At 45.3% G+C, this 16,753-nt stretch overlaps 1 protein-coding gene across 1 annotated transcript in view; it reads right to left on the bottom strand.

The window, feature by feature from the left end:
- dnah1 (dynein, axonemal, heavy chain 1) overlaps positions 1 to 16,753 on the bottom strand; it is a 59,281-nt gene that overhangs the window by 19,380 nt on the left and 23,148 nt on the right. The window contains exons 37-56 of the mRNA XM_070447323.1: positions 16,515 to 16,692; positions 16,216 to 16,410; positions 15,951 to 16,070; positions 15,553 to 15,816; positions 15,329 to 15,469; positions 15,032 to 15,192; positions 14,761 to 14,918; positions 14,497 to 14,670; positions 12,396 to 12,574; positions 12,072 to 12,302; positions 11,381 to 11,577; positions 11,159 to 11,294; positions 10,870 to 11,078; positions 7,075 to 7,246; positions 6,804 to 6,995; positions 6,524 to 6,634; positions 6,136 to 6,321; positions 5,833 to 6,024; positions 5,556 to 5,723; positions 5,232 to 5,423 (exon numbers count right to left, since the gene is read on the bottom strand). Of these exons, the coding sequence (XP_070303424.1) occupies positions 5,232 to 5,423; positions 5,556 to 5,723; positions 5,833 to 6,024; positions 6,136 to 6,321; positions 6,524 to 6,634; positions 6,804 to 6,995; positions 7,075 to 7,246; positions 10,870 to 11,078; positions 11,159 to 11,294; positions 11,381 to 11,577; positions 12,072 to 12,302; positions 12,396 to 12,574; positions 14,497 to 14,670; positions 14,761 to 14,918; positions 15,032 to 15,192; positions 15,329 to 15,469; positions 15,553 to 15,816; positions 15,951 to 16,070; positions 16,216 to 16,410; positions 16,515 to 16,692 (3,556 nt within the window). The remainder of the gene's footprint in view (positions 1 to 5,231; positions 5,424 to 5,555; positions 5,724 to 5,832; positions 6,025 to 6,135; positions 6,322 to 6,523; positions 6,635 to 6,803; positions 6,996 to 7,074; positions 7,247 to 10,869; positions 11,079 to 11,158; positions 11,295 to 11,380; positions 11,578 to 12,071; positions 12,303 to 12,395; positions 12,575 to 14,496; positions 14,671 to 14,760; positions 14,919 to 15,031; positions 15,193 to 15,328; positions 15,470 to 15,552; positions 15,817 to 15,950; positions 16,071 to 16,215; positions 16,411 to 16,514; positions 16,693 to 16,753) is intronic.

Here is a 16,753-nt window from a genome sequence, read left to right on the forward strand (position 1 = left end):
TAAAAATGTTTTTTTTAGCCCGTGCCTGATATTCTAGAATTGATTCTGGTTTGGCCGGCCGGTTTATGGTTTGCGCAACATTGTAACCTAGAGATCAATAGCTTATTTTTCTTTAAATAGCCTAGCTGTGGATTGTGTGTAGCTCAATCACAAGGCATCGCCTTCAGTCGGTAAAGTGTGGCAAATCTGTCAGTGAACAGCAAACAGCCAAAACAGGCCTTTCGCAATATTTCAAATGCAATCGTGGGAAAACACAGGTTTTAATGCAAATGGCTCCTGCTGAAAAGAGAAGACTCTAATGTGTCTGATGTGTCCAACATATTTTATCAACTTCCAAATTGGCCTATTGAGTGAACAGCATTTTTTTTTTTTAAGTAAAACGAGCGAGATAGGCTTTTGGCACGAGCGCATCGGCCATCGCCGGTGAGTGAGCTGTGCATCATTGGGTGAGTCAGTTTTTTAGAACTATAATTTCCAAATATTCTACACACCTTGGCCTAGGATATTCATGGATTCAAGACAAGGTTGTCTTGACAAGGTTAGTCCATGTAAAAGGCATCTGTCACTTCAATCATTTTTGCAGTATTAAAAAAAGATTCTGCTTAAGTCGGCAGCCATGTAAAATGGCATAGAATTGCATGAAATTGCCTAATTTTTCCCATGTGTGCAACCTCTGCAAGTGCCTCTACCTACTCTACTGCTCTATGCCACCACACAAATATGATGATATGCATGCAATGTTTTATTATAAAGGCGATTCTTTTAATGTGTTCCGGTACCTCAGAGCTCTTCAGGTCACCCTTCTCTTGTGCTAACTTTTTGTTTCCGGTGTCATGTTTTGTCTTTGATCATCATGTCTTGTCCCTGTGCTTCCCTCTGCTGGTCTTATTAGGTTCTTTCCCTCTTTCTATCCCTCTCTCTCTCCCTTCCTCTTTCCCTCTCTCGCTCTCTCTCTCTATCGTTCCGTTCCTGCTCCCAGCTGTTTCTCATTCTCCTAACGACCTCATTTACTCTTTCACACCTGTCCCCTATTTTGCCCTCTGATTAGAGTCCCTATTTCTCCCTCTGTTTTCCGCTTCTGTCCTTGTCGGATTCTTGTTTGATGTTTGCTGTCCTGTGTCCTTGTTCCGCCCTGTCGTGTTCTTTGCCTTCTTCAGATGCTGCGTGTGAGCAGGTGTCTATGTCAGCTACGGCCAGTGCCTTCCTGAAGCGACCTGCAGTCTGTGGTCGCGTCTCCAGTCGTTCCTCTCTATTGACGAGAGGATTTCAGTTTCCTGTTTTGGATTTACCATTGATAATATCCAGGAGAATCATTATTTGTTTAATACTGGAATAAAGACTCTGTTACTATTACGTCGCTTTTGGGTCCTCATTCACCAGCATAACATCCGGCACCTCCCAATTTACAAATTAAGTACTGCTACTTTCTCTTGAACCATATGTTCTATCTACCAGAAAACCATGGACAACATGGACACAGATATAAAGGGGGGGGGGAGAAAAATAAATAAATATATATATACAGTTGAAGTCGGAAGTTTAAATACACTTAGGTTGGAGTCATTAAAACTCGTTTTTCAACCACTCCACAAATTTATTGTTGACAAACTATAGTTTTGGCAAGTCGGTTAGGACATCTACTTTGTGCATGACACAAGTAATTTTTCCAACAATTGTTTACAGACAGATTATTTCACGTATAATTCACTGTTATCACAATTCCAGTGGGTCAGAAGTTTACATACACTAAGTTGACAGCGCCTTTTAACAGCTTGGAAAATTCCAGAAAATGATGTCATGGCTTATTGACATCATTTCAGTCAATTGGAGGTGTACCTGTGGATGTATTTCAAGGCCTACCTTCAAGCTTAGTGCCTCTTAGCTTGACATCATGGGAAAATCAAAAGAAATCAGCCAAGACCTCAGAAAATAAATTGTAGACCTCCACAAGTCTGGTTCATCCTTGGGATCAATTTCAAACACCTGATGGTACCACGTTCATTTGTACAAACAATGGTACGCAAGTATAAACACCATGGGACCACGCAGTCGTCATACCGCTCAGGAAGGAGACGCGTTCTGTCTCCTAGAGATGAATGAAAAGTGCAAATCAATCCCAGAACAACAGTAAAGGACCTTGTGAAGATGCTGGAGGAAACAGGTACAAAAGTATCTATAGCCACAGTAAAACGAGTCCTATAACGACATAACCTGAAAGGCCGCTCAGCAAAGAAGAAGCCACTGCTCCAAAACCACCATAAAAAGGCCAGATTACGGTTTGCAACTGCACATGGGGACAAAGATCGTACTTTTTGGAGAAATGTCCTCTGGTCTGATGAAACAAAAATAGAACTGTTTGGCCATAATAACCATCGTTATGTTTGGAGGAAAAAGGGGGAGGCTTGCAAGCCAAAGAACACCATCCCAACCGTGAAGAACGGGGGTGGCAGCATCATGCTGTGGGGGTGCTTTGCTGCAGGAGGGACTGGTGCACTTCAGAAAATAGATGGCATCATGAGGAAGGGAAATTATGTGGACATATTGAAGCAACATCTCAAGACATCAGTCAGGAAGTTAAAGCTTGGTTGCAAATGAGTCTTCCAAATGGACAATGACCCCAAGCACGCTTCCAAAGTTGAGGCAAAATGGCTTAAGGACAACAAAGTCAAGGTATTGGAGTGGCCATCACAAAGCCCTGACCTCGATTCTATAGAAAATGTGTGGGCAGAACTGAAAAAGCGTGTGCGAGCAAGCAGGCCTACAAACCTGACTCAGTTACACCAGCTCTGTCAGGAGGAATGGNTAACGACCTCATTTACTCTTTCACACCTGTCCCCTATTTTGCCCTCTGATTAGAGTCCCTATTTCTCCCTCTGTTTTCCGCTTCTGTCCTTGTCGGATTCTTGTTTGATGTTTGCTGTCCTGTGTCCTTGTTCCGCCCTGTCGTGTTCTTTGCCTTCTTCAGATGCTGCGTGTGAGCAGGTGTCTATGTCAGCTACGGCCAGTGCCTTCCTGAAGCGACCTGCAGTCTGTGGTCGTTTCCTGTTTTGGATTTACCATTGATAATATCCAGGAGAATCATTATTTGTTTAATACTGGAATAAAGACTCTGTTACTATTACGTCGCTTTTGGGTCCTCATTCACCAGCATAACATCCGGCACCTCCCAATTTACAAATTAAGTACTGCTACTTTCTCTTGAACCATATGTTCTATCTACCAGAAAACCATGGACAACATGGACACAGATATAAAGGGGGGGGGGAGAAAAATAAATAAATATATATATACAGTTGAAGTCGGAAGTTTAAATACACTTAGGTTGGAGTCATTAAAACTCGTTTTTCAACCACTCCACAAATTTATTGTTGACAAACTATAGTTTTGGCAAGTCGGTTAGGACATCTACTTTGTGCATGACACAAGTAATTTTTCCAACAATTGTTTACAGACAGATTATTTCACGTATAATTCACTGTTATCACAATTCCAGTGGGTCAGAAGTTTACATACACTAAGTTGACAGCGCCTTTTAACAGCTTGGAAAATTCCAGAAAATGATGTCATGGCTTATTGACATCATTTCAGTCAATTGGAGGTGTACCTGTGGATGTATTTCAAGGCCTACCTTCAAGCTTAGTGCCTCTTAGCTTGACATCATGGGAAAATCAAAAGAAATCAGCCAAGACCTCAGAAAATAAATTGTAGACCTCCACAAGTCTGGTTCATCCTTGGGATCAATTTCAAACACCTGATGGTACCACGTTCATTTGTACAAACAATGGTACGCAAGTATAAACACCATGGGACCACGCAGTCGTCATACCGCTCAGGAAGGAGACGCGTTCTGTCTCCTAGAGATGAATGAAAAGTGCAAATCAATCCCAGAACAACAGTAAAGGACCTTGTGAAGATGCTGGAGGAAACAGGTACAAAAGTATCTATAGCCACAGTAAAACGAGTCCTATAACGACATAACCTGAAAGGCCGCTCAGCAAAGAAGAAGCCACTGCTCCAAAACCACCATAAAAAGGCCAGATTACGGTTTGCAACTGCACATGGGGACAAAGATCGTACTTTTTGGAGAAATGTCCTCTGGTCTGATGAAACAAAAATAGAACTGTTTGGCCATAATAACCATCGTTATGTTTGGAGGAAAAAGGGGGAGGCTTGCAAGCCAAAGAACACCATCCCAACCGTGAAGAACGGGGGTGGCAGCATCATGCTGTGGGGGTGCTTTGCTGCAGGAGGGACTGGTGCACTTCAGAAAATAGATGGCATCATGAGGAAGGGAAATTATGTGGACATATTGAAGCAACATCTCAAGACATCAGTCAGGAAGTTAAAGCTTGGTTGCAAATGAGTCTTCCAAATGGACAATGACCCCAAGCACGCTTCCAAAGTTGAGGCAAAATGGCTTAAGGACAACAAAGTCAAGGTATTGGAGTGGCCATCACAAAGCCCTGACCTCGATTCTATAGAAAATGTGTGGGCAGAACTGAAAAAGCGTGTGCGAGCAAGCAGGCCTACAAACCTGACTCAGTTACACCAGCTCTGTCAGGAGGAATGGGCCAAAATTCACCCAATTAATTGTGGGAAACTTGTGGAAGGCTACCCGAAATGTTTGACCCAAGTTAAACAATTTAAAGGCAATGCTACCAAATATTAATTGAGTGTATGTAAACTTCTGACCCACTGGGAATGTGATGAAAGAAATAAAATCTGAAATAAATCATTCTCTCTACTATTATTCTGACATTTCACATTCTTAAAATAAAGTGGTGATCCTAACTGACATAAGACAGGGAATTTTTACTCTGATTAAATGTCAGGAATTGTGAAAAAAGTTTAGATGTATTTGGCTAAGATGTATGTAAATGTCCAACTTCAACTGTATATTAATCAAGTTTAAATTACCAAAACTTACACAGATTACCAAAATGACCCGTTAATAACCCAGATTTTTTTTAAATCTGGTAATTTTGTATAAAATCTTTGCAACCCAAGTCAACTGTGTATGGTCTGGCCTCTATATCCTTTTAGATTTGTCCTGCACCTGCCAAGCCAGTGCAAATATGTGTGTTGTTATCAGTGAGCTTTCAATCAATTAAATGTATTTATAAAGCCCTTTTTACATCAGCAGATGTCACAAAGTGCTATACAGAAACCCAGCCTAAAACCCCAAACAGCAAGCAATGCAGAAGCTTTGTCCCCGTCTCTCTCTCTCTGACCTTGTCTGCGCGGACCAGGCGGTTCTCACACAGCTGGCACTTGTTGTCCAGCTCGTCCCTCTTGGCCAGACAGTCGTGGTACTTGGCCTGCAGCGTTGCGATGCCCTCTTCCACCTGTGCCAGCTTCTCATTGGCATCGTCCAGGATGAGCTGGGTCACAGCCAGGTCCTCCTGGGCCTCCTGCAGAGCTTTCTGCGTGAGCACACACACACACACACAGGAAGGAAAGATACACACATCAACACTCACACAAATAGTGCATATACAGATGCAATAGTCTTGTTGTACAAGAGAGGGCAGCATTTAAAGCAAATATATTCATACCCTTTTAGGCTCCACACCCTTGGCCACAAAGTGGTACACGTGCATGGCTCGCACCCATTGGCAGATGGAGGTGCAGGCCTTGGACACCTTGGCAATGTTGGCTGGCTGGAACTCTTCATTATCAATGTAGGGTTGCACTAATTTGATCACGGAGTCTGGGATATTTTCCTACAGAGGAGATCAGTGCCAAAATGATTCCAGTCAAAAAGCTCCCTTTAAACTGAAAGAAAGTAAAAAGCTTTGTTTGGGATAACGTGTCCTCAGGACACTGACATACTTTGTCAAATTTGAAGAGGCCCTCTAGGAACTTCCCGGGGTCCTGCAGAAGGCTCTTGCCAGGCTCCCAGTAGTCGTCCACCTTGGTGCCTGGCTTCTCTCCGGCCACCTTCTTAGGCTTGACGGACCTCATGATGCAAACAGCCTCTATCACCAGTTTCACCCCATGGGGCGGGCGCTGCATGGCCCTCACCTGGAGAGACCCAGACCCAGTCATACAGTACAACAACCCTCATACAGTACAGAGCAATCTAGGAAAACAACAAGCCACAAGTACAACCATTACTGGGCAAAATAATGTCACCTCAACAACGTCGTTCTTGTTGAGAGACTTGAGGCTGGTGAGGGCGGCGTCTAGAGCTGGCAGCGCTTCATCCAGGTCTTTCTGGGCGTCTTCAGCGATGGCCCCGGCTACACATGCTTTCTGTGAGGCTTTGGCTTCCTCTGCCTGCACCGCCGTACGGGTCTCCTCTGCAACTACAGTGTCTACCTGTCAACACACACACACACACACACACACACACACACATGTCCCACACACCTGTCACACACACATCACACACCCACACACACAACACACACACACACACACACACACACAAAGATTAACGTGCATAACACATGTGCTATATAAAGGATACAGCATATGCAGGCGTTTGAAGAGCCTGATGAGGTTTCCTGGTCTAAATTACCTTGATCTTCTCCATGGTGAATACTGTGTCCTTGGCAGCTTCCTCCAGCAGAGGCCTCATCATCTCCAGCTCCTCCTGCATCTTACTCACATCCTCTGCTGTCCTCAATAGCTATAGACACACACAGACACACAGTAAAATCACACGGTTAAACGCAGTCCCATATGAACACAGACACACATTTAAAGCAACATACAAAATACATTTGAAGCAAAAGACACAGAAGAGAAGACTACCTCTTAGATACAAAAATTGTGGCATTGAGGGTCCCTCCTCTCACCTTGTCCAGGCCAGTCTTCATGCGCTGCCGGGCACTGTGCAGCTCCTGTTTCTTGCGGCCGATGAGAGAGGAGAAGATTGCAAGTAGCTCCAGATAGCTCTTGGGCGTGACATAGTTATATCTGGACAGCTCAGCCAGGTACTGCGCACATTTCCTGGCTACCATCTGGTGGATCTCCACACACATCATAATCTAGACAGGGACACAAAAGTGGTGAGGGGAGGCTGGCAGGAGACAAGAACACAAACAAACACTCTCTCTTTCTCCTCACCAGGCCTTTCATTGCGGTGGGGCTGGCTTCCAGCTCTGGCAGCTCGTAGAGGAAGGAGGCAGCCACAGACTGGAGGGCCTCCTCTGGCCAGGCACTGAACCAGTCTATAGTGCAGCAGGTCACCAGAGACGGGAACTGTCTGAGCCGCGCACGGAACACCTCCCCTATAGGACTAGACATGGGGAGAGGAGGAAAAGAGGCAAGGAGGAGGGGCGTGGTGAGGAACGGAGAGGTGGAGAGAAGATAGGTAAGGACAGGAGAGTGAGGGAAGAGATGGAAGTGAGGTAAAAAAAAAGGGGGTGGAGAGAGGTAAAGAGAAATTAGTAGAGGTTCAAGTCATTAGCTGATCTCTTTACTGTACCTTTCAGATGCTGTGAGTGAGCAGTTCAGTTCAAGTTTTATTGTCACATGCACAAGAACAGTGGAATGCTTACCATGCGAGCTCTTCCCAACAGTGCAGTAGTAGTATAACTAATACAAATATAACTATAAATAATAAAGAAAACATGACAAATATCAAATAAGAGAGGAAGCTATACACAGGGTCAGTGCCAGTACCAAAATGTACAATGTGCAGGGATACTGGAGAATATGAAGTAGATATGTACAGTACCAGTCAAAAGTTTGGACTACTCATCGATGAGTTCGTCTTTATTTTTTTTAACTATTTTCTACATTGTAGAATAATAGTGAAGACATCAAAATGATGAAATAACACATATAGAATCATGTAGTAACCAAAAAACTCTTAAATCAAAATATATATTATATTTGAGATTCTTCAAAGTAGCCACCCTTTGCCTTGATGACAGCTTTGCACACTCTTGGCAGTCTCTCAACCAGCTTCACCTGGAATGCTTTTCCAACAGTCTTGAAGGAGTTCCCACATATGCTGAGCACTTGTTGGCTGCTTCTCCTTCACTCTGCTGTCCAACTCATCCCAAACCATTTCAATTGGTTTGATGTTGGGTGATTGTGGTCAAATATCCCTTACACAACCTGGAGGTGTGTTGGGTCATTGTCCTGTTGAAAAACAAATGATAGTCCCACTAAGCCCAAACCAGCTGGAATGGCGTATCGCTGCAGAATGCTGTGGTAGCCATGCTGGTAAAGTGTGCCTTGAATAAAATTTAAAAAAAATCACAGACAGTGTCAGCAGCAAAGTACCCCCATACCATCACACCTCCTCCTCCATGCTTCACGGTGGGAACCACACACACAGAGTTTGGAACCAAAAATCTCAAATTTAGACTCATCAGACCAAAGGACAGATTTCCACTGGTCTAATGTCCATTGCTTGTCTTTCTTGGCCAATAAAGTATTGTCTTCTTATTGGTGTCCTTTAGTAGCGGTTTCTTTGCAGCAATTCGACCATGAAGGCCTGTTTCACACAGTCTCCTCTGAACAGTTGATGTTGAGATGTGTCTGTTACTTGAACTCTGTGAAGCATTTATTTGGGCTGCAATTTCTATGGCTGGTAACTCTAATGAACTTATCCTCTGCAGCAGAGGTAACTCTGGGTCTTTCTTTCATGTGCCGGTCCTCATGAGAGCTAGTTTCATCATAGTGCTTGGTGGTTTTTATGGCTGCACTTGAAGAAACGTATTGACTGACCTTCATGTCTTAAAGTAATGATGGACTGTCGTTTCTYTTTGCATATTTGAGCAGTTCTTGTGTACCACCCTTACCTTGTCACAACACAACTGATTGGCTCAAACTTTTAACAAAGCACACCTGTTAATTGAAATGCATTCCAGGTGAGTGCAAAGCTTTCATTAAGGTAAAGGGTGGCTACTTTGAAGAATCTCAAATATAAAATATATTTCGATTTATTTAACACTTTTTTGGTTACTACATGATTCCATATCTGTTATTTCATAGTTTTTAATGTCTTCACTATTACTGTACAAAGTAGAAAATAGTAAAAATAAAGAAAAACCATGGACTGAGTAGGTGTATCCAAACTTTTGACTGGCACTGTACATGAAGGCGGGGATTAGGAGAAAGTGACCGGTAGAAGGATTAATAATAGTAAACAGTATGGCAGCAGCAAAAGTTGTGGGTGGGTGTGTGCATGGTGGTGAGTGTGTGACGGAGTGTGTGAGGGAGTGTGTGTGCAACAGTGACAGTGTAGGCGTGATAGGCAGATATACAGTGCATTCGGAAAGTATTCAGACTCCTTGACTTTTTCCAAATTTTGTTACGTTACAGCCTTATTCTAAAATTGATCAAATAAAATACAATTCCGCATCAATCTACACATAATACCCCATAATGACAAAGCATAAACAGGTTTTTAGACATTTATGCAAATGTATTAAAAATTAAAAACGGAAATACCTTATTTACATAAATATTCAGACCCTTTGAGCTTAGGTGCATCCTGTTTCCATTAATCATCCTTGATATATTTCTACAACTTGATTGGTGTCCACCTGTGGTAAATTCAATTGATTGGACATGATTTGGAAAGGCACACACTTGTCTATATCAGGTCCCACAGTTGACAGTGCATGTCAGAGCAAAAACCAAGCCATGAGGTTGAAGGAATTGTCAGTAGAACTCCGAGACAGGATTGTGTCGAGGAACAGATCTGGGGAAGGGTACCAAAGCATTACTGCAGCATTGAAGGTTCCCAAGAACACAGTGGCCTCCATCATTCTTAAACGGAAGAAGTTTGGAACCACCAAGACTCTTCCTAGAGCTGGCCGCCCGGCCAAACTGAGCAATCGGTGGAGAAGGGCCTTGGTCGGGGAGGTGACCAAGAACCCGATGGTCACTCTGACAGAGCTCCAGAGTTCTTCTGTGGAGAAGGGATAACCTTCCAGAAAGATAACCATCTCTGCAGCACTCCATCAATCAGGCCATGGTAGAGTGGCCAGATGGATGCCCCTCCTCAGTAGTAGGCACGACAGCCCGCTTGCAGTTTGCCAAGAGGCACCTAAAGGACTCTGACCATGAGAAACAAGATTCTCTGATCTGATGAAACCAAGATGGAACTCTTTGGCCTGAATGCCAAACGTCACGTCTGGAAGAAACCTGGCCACATCCGTACGGTGAAGCACGGTGTTAGCAGCATCATGCTGTGGGGATGTTTTTCAGCGGCAGGGACTGGGAGACTGGTCAGGATCAAGGGAAAGATGAACGAAGCAAAGAACAGAGAGATCCTTGATAGAAATCTGCTCCAGGACGCACAGGACCTCAGACTGGGGCGAAGGTTCACCTTCCCACAGGACAATAACCCTAAGCACACAGCCACGACAACGCAGGAGTGGCTTCGGGACAAGTCTATGAACGTCCTTGAGTGGCCCAGCCAGTGCCCGTACTTGAACCCAATCGAACATCTCTGGAGAAACGTGAAAATAGCTGTGCAGCGGCATTCCCCATCCAACCTGACAGAGCTGGAGAGGATCTGCAGACAAGAATGGGAAAAACTCCCCAAATATAGGTGTGCCAAGGCGGTAGCGTTATACCTAAGAAGACTCAAGGCTGTAATCGCTGCCAAAGGTGCTTCAACAATGTACTGAGTAAAGGGTTTGAATACTTATGTTTTTCAGCGTGATGTGATATGTGAAATTTTGTTTTTCTATTTGTAAGAAATTAGCAAAAATGTCAATTTGTGGGGGGGGGGGGGTTTGTCATTACATGGTATTGTGTGTAGATTGATGAGGAAAAAATGAAATCTAATTATTTTTTGAATAAGGCTGTAATGTAACAAAATGTGGAAAAAGTCGACGGGTCTGAATACTTTCCGAATGCACTGTACATGTAAGGGTACGGTGCCATGAGGCTGACCTCATGCAGAGCACGGTGTGGATGTTACTGCGGACTCTTTTTATGTAGGCAGTCATGAGGTTGGCTTTGGTGGGCTGCTGGCCTAGGTCCTGCACCACAGGCTTCATGGCAGTCAGGATGCGCTCCTGCTCGTCCACCGCATAGAGGTTGGGCACGTCACCAGAGTTCAGGATGTTATTCACATCCTCCAAGAACGACTCGCTCTTGATCTGAGGTCAAACACACAGGGTTAGAGGACATGTCGATATGTGGGTATGTGTAAGTGCTGACACTGTGAAAAAGTCCTCACCTGTGTGTCTACAAACAGAAAGGTGATCTGTACATTCTGCAGGCCAGCCTTCAGCATGATGCTCTTGAGGTCTTCCCTCCACTCTGTGTGGCCGTAGTTCTTAGCGAGCTCAATCTGGAAACACTCATAGTCTGACCTGAGGTGTAAAACAACATATTAACACCATATTATCACAGTAACATACTTTCAGATGTTTAATAAAATAGAAGGTATGAGCCTCACATGTGCGTGGCCAGCTTGGTGAGTGACTGGCGCCCGCTGCCCCCGACCCCCAGGAGCAGGGCGTTTCCCAGGGGCTGGCGCAGGATGCGGCTGATGCGGCACACATGCTGGATGGCATCCATGAAGAGCACCAGCTTCATCTTGGTGGTGCTGATCTGGTTGTAGTCGTCCATGTACTCCTCCATGACTCTGGCCAGCTGTGGGAGTTACAAGACAGTATTGGGATGAAAAACACCCATAAATCTCACTACTATCCTAGTAGTGTCACCAAACGTTTTTATGGAAGTCTTTTAAAGGGCAATACCGCCACTTTTCAACCTCATATTCATCATCTCCCATACCAAACCAGTGTCTACATATGTGAAAACAGTGTGATTCTATGATATGTGGTTAAAAAGATAAGAAGAAAGGTCCTAAAAAAAAAGAGTGATTTTCAAAAAGTGCAACGAGTTTCTAGTCCAAGGGAGGGTATTTTCTTGCTCCCCACGTCACCGCAAATCTCATAGTGTTTGAAAATCAAAATGCTTTAACTTTTGATGAAGCCATCGGGTAGAACTTTGTAACGTTATATTTTTGTAGAAATGTGCTGTTTTCACATACTGTATGTTGGTAATGGTATTGTTCTGAAGATAATGAAAACAAGGTTGAAAAGTGGTGGAGTTGCTCTTTAAGTTTAGCAGTGAAGTCTCACCTTCTCCCTGTCCTCAATGAGCTGGTAGGCTTTGTTGTCAGCTCCGGGGATCATGAAGTCTCCAAACAGGACCGGCTGGCAGGGCACAGCATCCTCAAAGCTGCAACCAAACTCCTCAATGCGGGCCTGTAGGAGCTTATCAAACCAGTCCCGGTCCTCAGCACTCACCAGCCGGTCCTGGAACACCCGGCAGCTTTCATGGTACCACAACTGCAGCAAGTGCATCTTGTCCTGAGAATCAAAACAAGCAACACATCCTCCGTTTGAAAGCCTTTCAGGGTTTCTATACTGTATGATCTCCTGTTTGAGCCGTCAGTCATTCACCTCTATCTTGGTAGCCTCTGCCATCAGGATGCCCTGGAAGACCTTGGAAAGGTCCCTAAGGTTGAATGTGTAGTGGGATTTGGCTGGTGTGGGAAGGAGCTGCGAAGTGATGGTGGCGTAGACGCGGATAGTGGCATCCACCAGAGGCCCGTTCAGAGGCTGAATCTCTGGAACAGGTCCTTAGGGAAGAGAGGGGTATGGGAGATGGGTTGGATATAAAATTAGCAAAGACATATGGAGAACTTTCCTTTTTGTGTGTGTAAAAGACCAGCAACAATTTAATACTTTAGAATTTCATCAACATCTACTCTTATTAATAATCTACATAAATTACTAAACTCTGCAAAAAAAGAAACGTCCTCTCACTGTCAACTGGGTCTATTTTCAGTAAACTTAACATGTGTAAATATTTGTATGAACATAACATGATTCAACAGCTGAGACATAAACTGAACAAGTTCCACAGACATGTGACTAACAGAAATTGAAAAATGAGTCCCTGAACAAAGGGGGGGTCAAAATCAAAAGTAACAGTCACTATCTGGTGTGGCCACCAACTGCATTAAGTACTGCAGTCATCTCCTCCTCATGGACTGCACCAGATTTGCCAGTTCTTGCTGTGAGATGTTACCCCACTMTTCCACCAAGGCACCTGCAAGTTCCCGGACATTTCTGGGGGAATGGCCCTAGCCCTCACCCTCCGATCCAACAGGTCCCAGATGTGCTCAATGGGATTGAGATCCGGGCTCTTTGCTGGCCATGGCAGAACACTGACATTCCTGTCTTGCAGGAAATAACGCACAGAGCGAGCAGTATGGCTGGTGGCATTGTCATGCTGGAGGGTCATGTCAGGATGAACCTGCAGGAAGGGTACCACATGAGGGAGGAGGATGTCTTCCTTGTAACTCACAACGTTGAGATTGCCTGCAATGACAACATGCTCAGTCCGATGATGCTGTGACAGACCGCCCCAGATCATGACGGACCCTCCACCTCTAAATCGACCCCGCTCCAGAGTACAGGCCTCGGTGTAAAGCTCATTCCTTCGACGATAAAGGCGAATTCGACCATCACCCTGGTGAGACAAAACTGCGACTCGTCGGTGAAGAGCACTTTTTGCCAGTCCTGTCTGGTCCAGAGACGGTGGGTTTGTGCCCATAGGCGACGTTGTTGCCAGTGATGTCTGGTGAGGAACAACCTTACAACAGGCCTACAAGCCCTCAGTCCAGCCTCTCTCAGCCTATTGCGGACAGTCGGAGCACTGATGGAGGGATTGTGCATTCCTGGTGTAACTCGGGCAATTGTTGCTGCCATCCTGTACCTGTCCTGCAGGTGTGATGTTCAGATGTACCGATCCTGTGCAGGTGTTGTTACACGTGGTCTGCCACTGCGAGTACGATCAGCTGTCCGTCCTGTCTCCCTGTAGCGCTGTCTTAGGCATCTCACAGACATTGCTATTTATTGCCCTGGCCACATCTGCATTCCTCATGCCTCCTTGCAGCATGCCTAAGACACGTTCACGCAGATGAGCAGGGACCTTGGGCATCTTTCTTTTGGTGTTTTTCAGAGTCAGTAGAAAGGTCTCTTTAGTGTCCTATGTTTTCATAACTGTGACCTTAATTGCCTACYGTCTGTAAGCTGTTAGTGTCTTAACGACCGTTCCACAGGTGCATGTTTATTAATTGTTTTTGGTTCATTGAATAAGCATGGGAAACAGTGTTTAAACCCTTTGCAATGAAGATCTGTGAAGTTATTTGGATTTTTACGAATTATCTTTGAAAGACAGGGTCCTGAAAAGGGGACGTTTCTTTTTTGCTGAGTTTAAAATAATGATGCATGGTAACACATTTCTAGAGCGTCAGTCTTCTCTTTCTCTCTCTCCTTCTTCTGTCTCTCTGTCTCCCTCTCTGACTTACTCCCTGGTTCCTTTTTACTTATATTTCCATCTGTAAGAAAGCAAAGAATATATTAGAAAGGATTGCAGCAACTTAACAAACTACCTCCTCAATGTGACTGGTGCCTCAACCATACCTAGCCTCCCTCAACCCTTCACCAAAATGAACATCAGTTGGATACATTTTCAGCAGTCAGGCCGTCTCACCCATCCAGTTGCCCAGGATAGTAGAGAAGATCTTCTTCTTGCTGGCGTCCTCCATCTCAGTGAAGGAGAGGAAGTTAAAGTGGCGTGTGAAACGCTGGGTGATGGGGTTCCTGCCCCCTCCTGGGGGTCCCATAGCGCAAGCAAAGTTGATGTCTACCAGGTGTTTAAAAGTGCCTGCAGGACAAGGCAGAGTTCAATTTGGTGGCCTTCACAGAGCCATGGGAGCTAGATGTGCAGACTCAGCTTTGGAGGAAGGGTCCTCACCTATCTGCTTCCTGTCATACCAGCCTCCATGGTCCATCCACTGGCGGAGAAGCTCAATGGGGGGCTGGGCCCCGTAGGTCTCCAGAATGGGCATGTTCAGGTCATCAATGAAGAAGATAAAATACTTCCCCAGGGGAGGCCCAAACACACCCTTACGCCTGACAAATACATGCTTTGGTTAGAGAGGTCAGTATATAAAGGAATGAGACTGCCTTTAGACATTACAGCACAGATCCTACAGTACAAAGAGAGATGTTGGTAAAAGGCTTACCTCTTGTCCAGTTTGCTGTCAATATAATCCTGTGTCTGGTTGGCTGAGGTGCGAGCAGAGAACATAAGGAAGTGTGTAATGTACTCAGCAGGCATGTTCTTCAGCAGCTTGTCAGACATGGTCAGGGTCTTTCCTGTGCCGGTCGGTCCAATGCACAGCACCTGGTCAACACAGAGCCTCTAACTAAGAACAACTCTACTCACAGAAAGACTCCTCCATTACACTCACAAAAGCTTTCACCAGGAATGATACACTGATAATACACTATTTATGAGTGCCTTATTGGGCGGCACTTACAGGCTTCTTGTTAGACAGCAGCATATCCATCAGGAAGGAAATGCGGACTGTGTCTGGTGTGGGTACGATGATGTCAGAGTAGCTGGTCTCTGGCGTGATGACCACATTCTGGGCAGATTTCATCCAACTGACCCAGTGCACCTACACAACAGGATGTATGTCACTTGTATGGCCCTTTCTGTTTCTAAAGGTATATCCAGAATGTTTGCTTTTCAAATGCTCACCTTCCTCCCTCTATCCTCCTCCTCTTCGTCTCCCATGTTGCTGATTCCTGCATCATCAAGCTGGTAGTCATACACCAGGCCTTCCTCTGGAAAACACAACTCAACCTTCTCCTCTGCCATCTTGGCCCTGAGCCAAGCACTGAAGCGCTGGCAGCTGGGGGCGTCCCCTGTGGCTCCCACACTCCACACCAGAGAGAAGATGAACCAGGGCTCAATCAGCTCCTTCAACCGGTCAAGCTTCTCCTGCAGAAGAGGCCTCTCCCCCTAGCCAAACATATGACAGACTAGTCATCAAGAGATGAACATCTCCGTCACCTCAGCTGATCACTCATCCCTTTTGTCTCCTGATGGTGGGTAGATTGTGTGGGTGTTTGTGGCATGGAGTGGTGTTCACTGACCTCTCGATGGATGAAGGGTTGGAAGAAACAGTCCAGCAGTTTGAGCAGACTGCATGTGAGGTTGCTGTCCATGGAGAAGATTACCTCTTTCACAGACTTCCTTACAAACGTGATGGAATCCTAGAGACACACAGACTCAATTTCCCCTGAGGCCCAACAGAACAAGGCCTGACACAGCCAGACACTCACAACAACTAACTTATGATACAGTTGTAAAGTGGAATAAACATGATTAAAATGCCTGTTGAGCGGCCCTCTGTGTTACCTGGAGAAACATGATGAAGAGGGAATTGAGCTGGTCTGTGTAGGGCCTCAGGGGTTCGGGGACCGTCCTCAGCCAGCACTCAGTGAAGGGCGTGAGGCCCAGGATGCTAGGCTCCAGGTACACCATCCCACAACGAGACACTGTGGCCGGGGACGCCACCGCCAGGTCCTGCACCTCAAACATCATCGTCTGCACCTGGAGGAGGATACACACATGTATCTGAATGTGCATAACTGGTATGAGGTATGGAACAAAATGAGAGCGGGAAAGCTGACAGAAGAGATGTAAAGGTTTCTCACGTCTGTGAGTTTGATGATCTCTCCAGAGCTCAGGCAGAGTTTTTTATTGTCATCCAGCACAGTGTTCATGTTCTCGATCCACACAGCGTCCACTGGCCCGTCAAACATGTACCACTTCTTCTCCTCGTCCATGGAGGACGACCCCCCACGGATCAGAGAGGACAGGATACCATCCGACCTGAAGGGAGATACACAGAGGGAGAAGAGGCATGTGTGTGTGTGCATGGATGTGTGAGAGT

This window comes from Salvelinus sp. IW2-2015, linkage group LG1 (assembly GCF_002910315.2).
Source record: "Salvelinus sp. IW2-2015 linkage group LG1, ASM291031v2, whole genome shotgun sequence".
Classification (NCBI taxonomy): Eukaryota; Metazoa; Chordata; class Actinopteri; order Salmoniformes; family Salmonidae; genus Salvelinus; species Salvelinus sp. IW2-2015.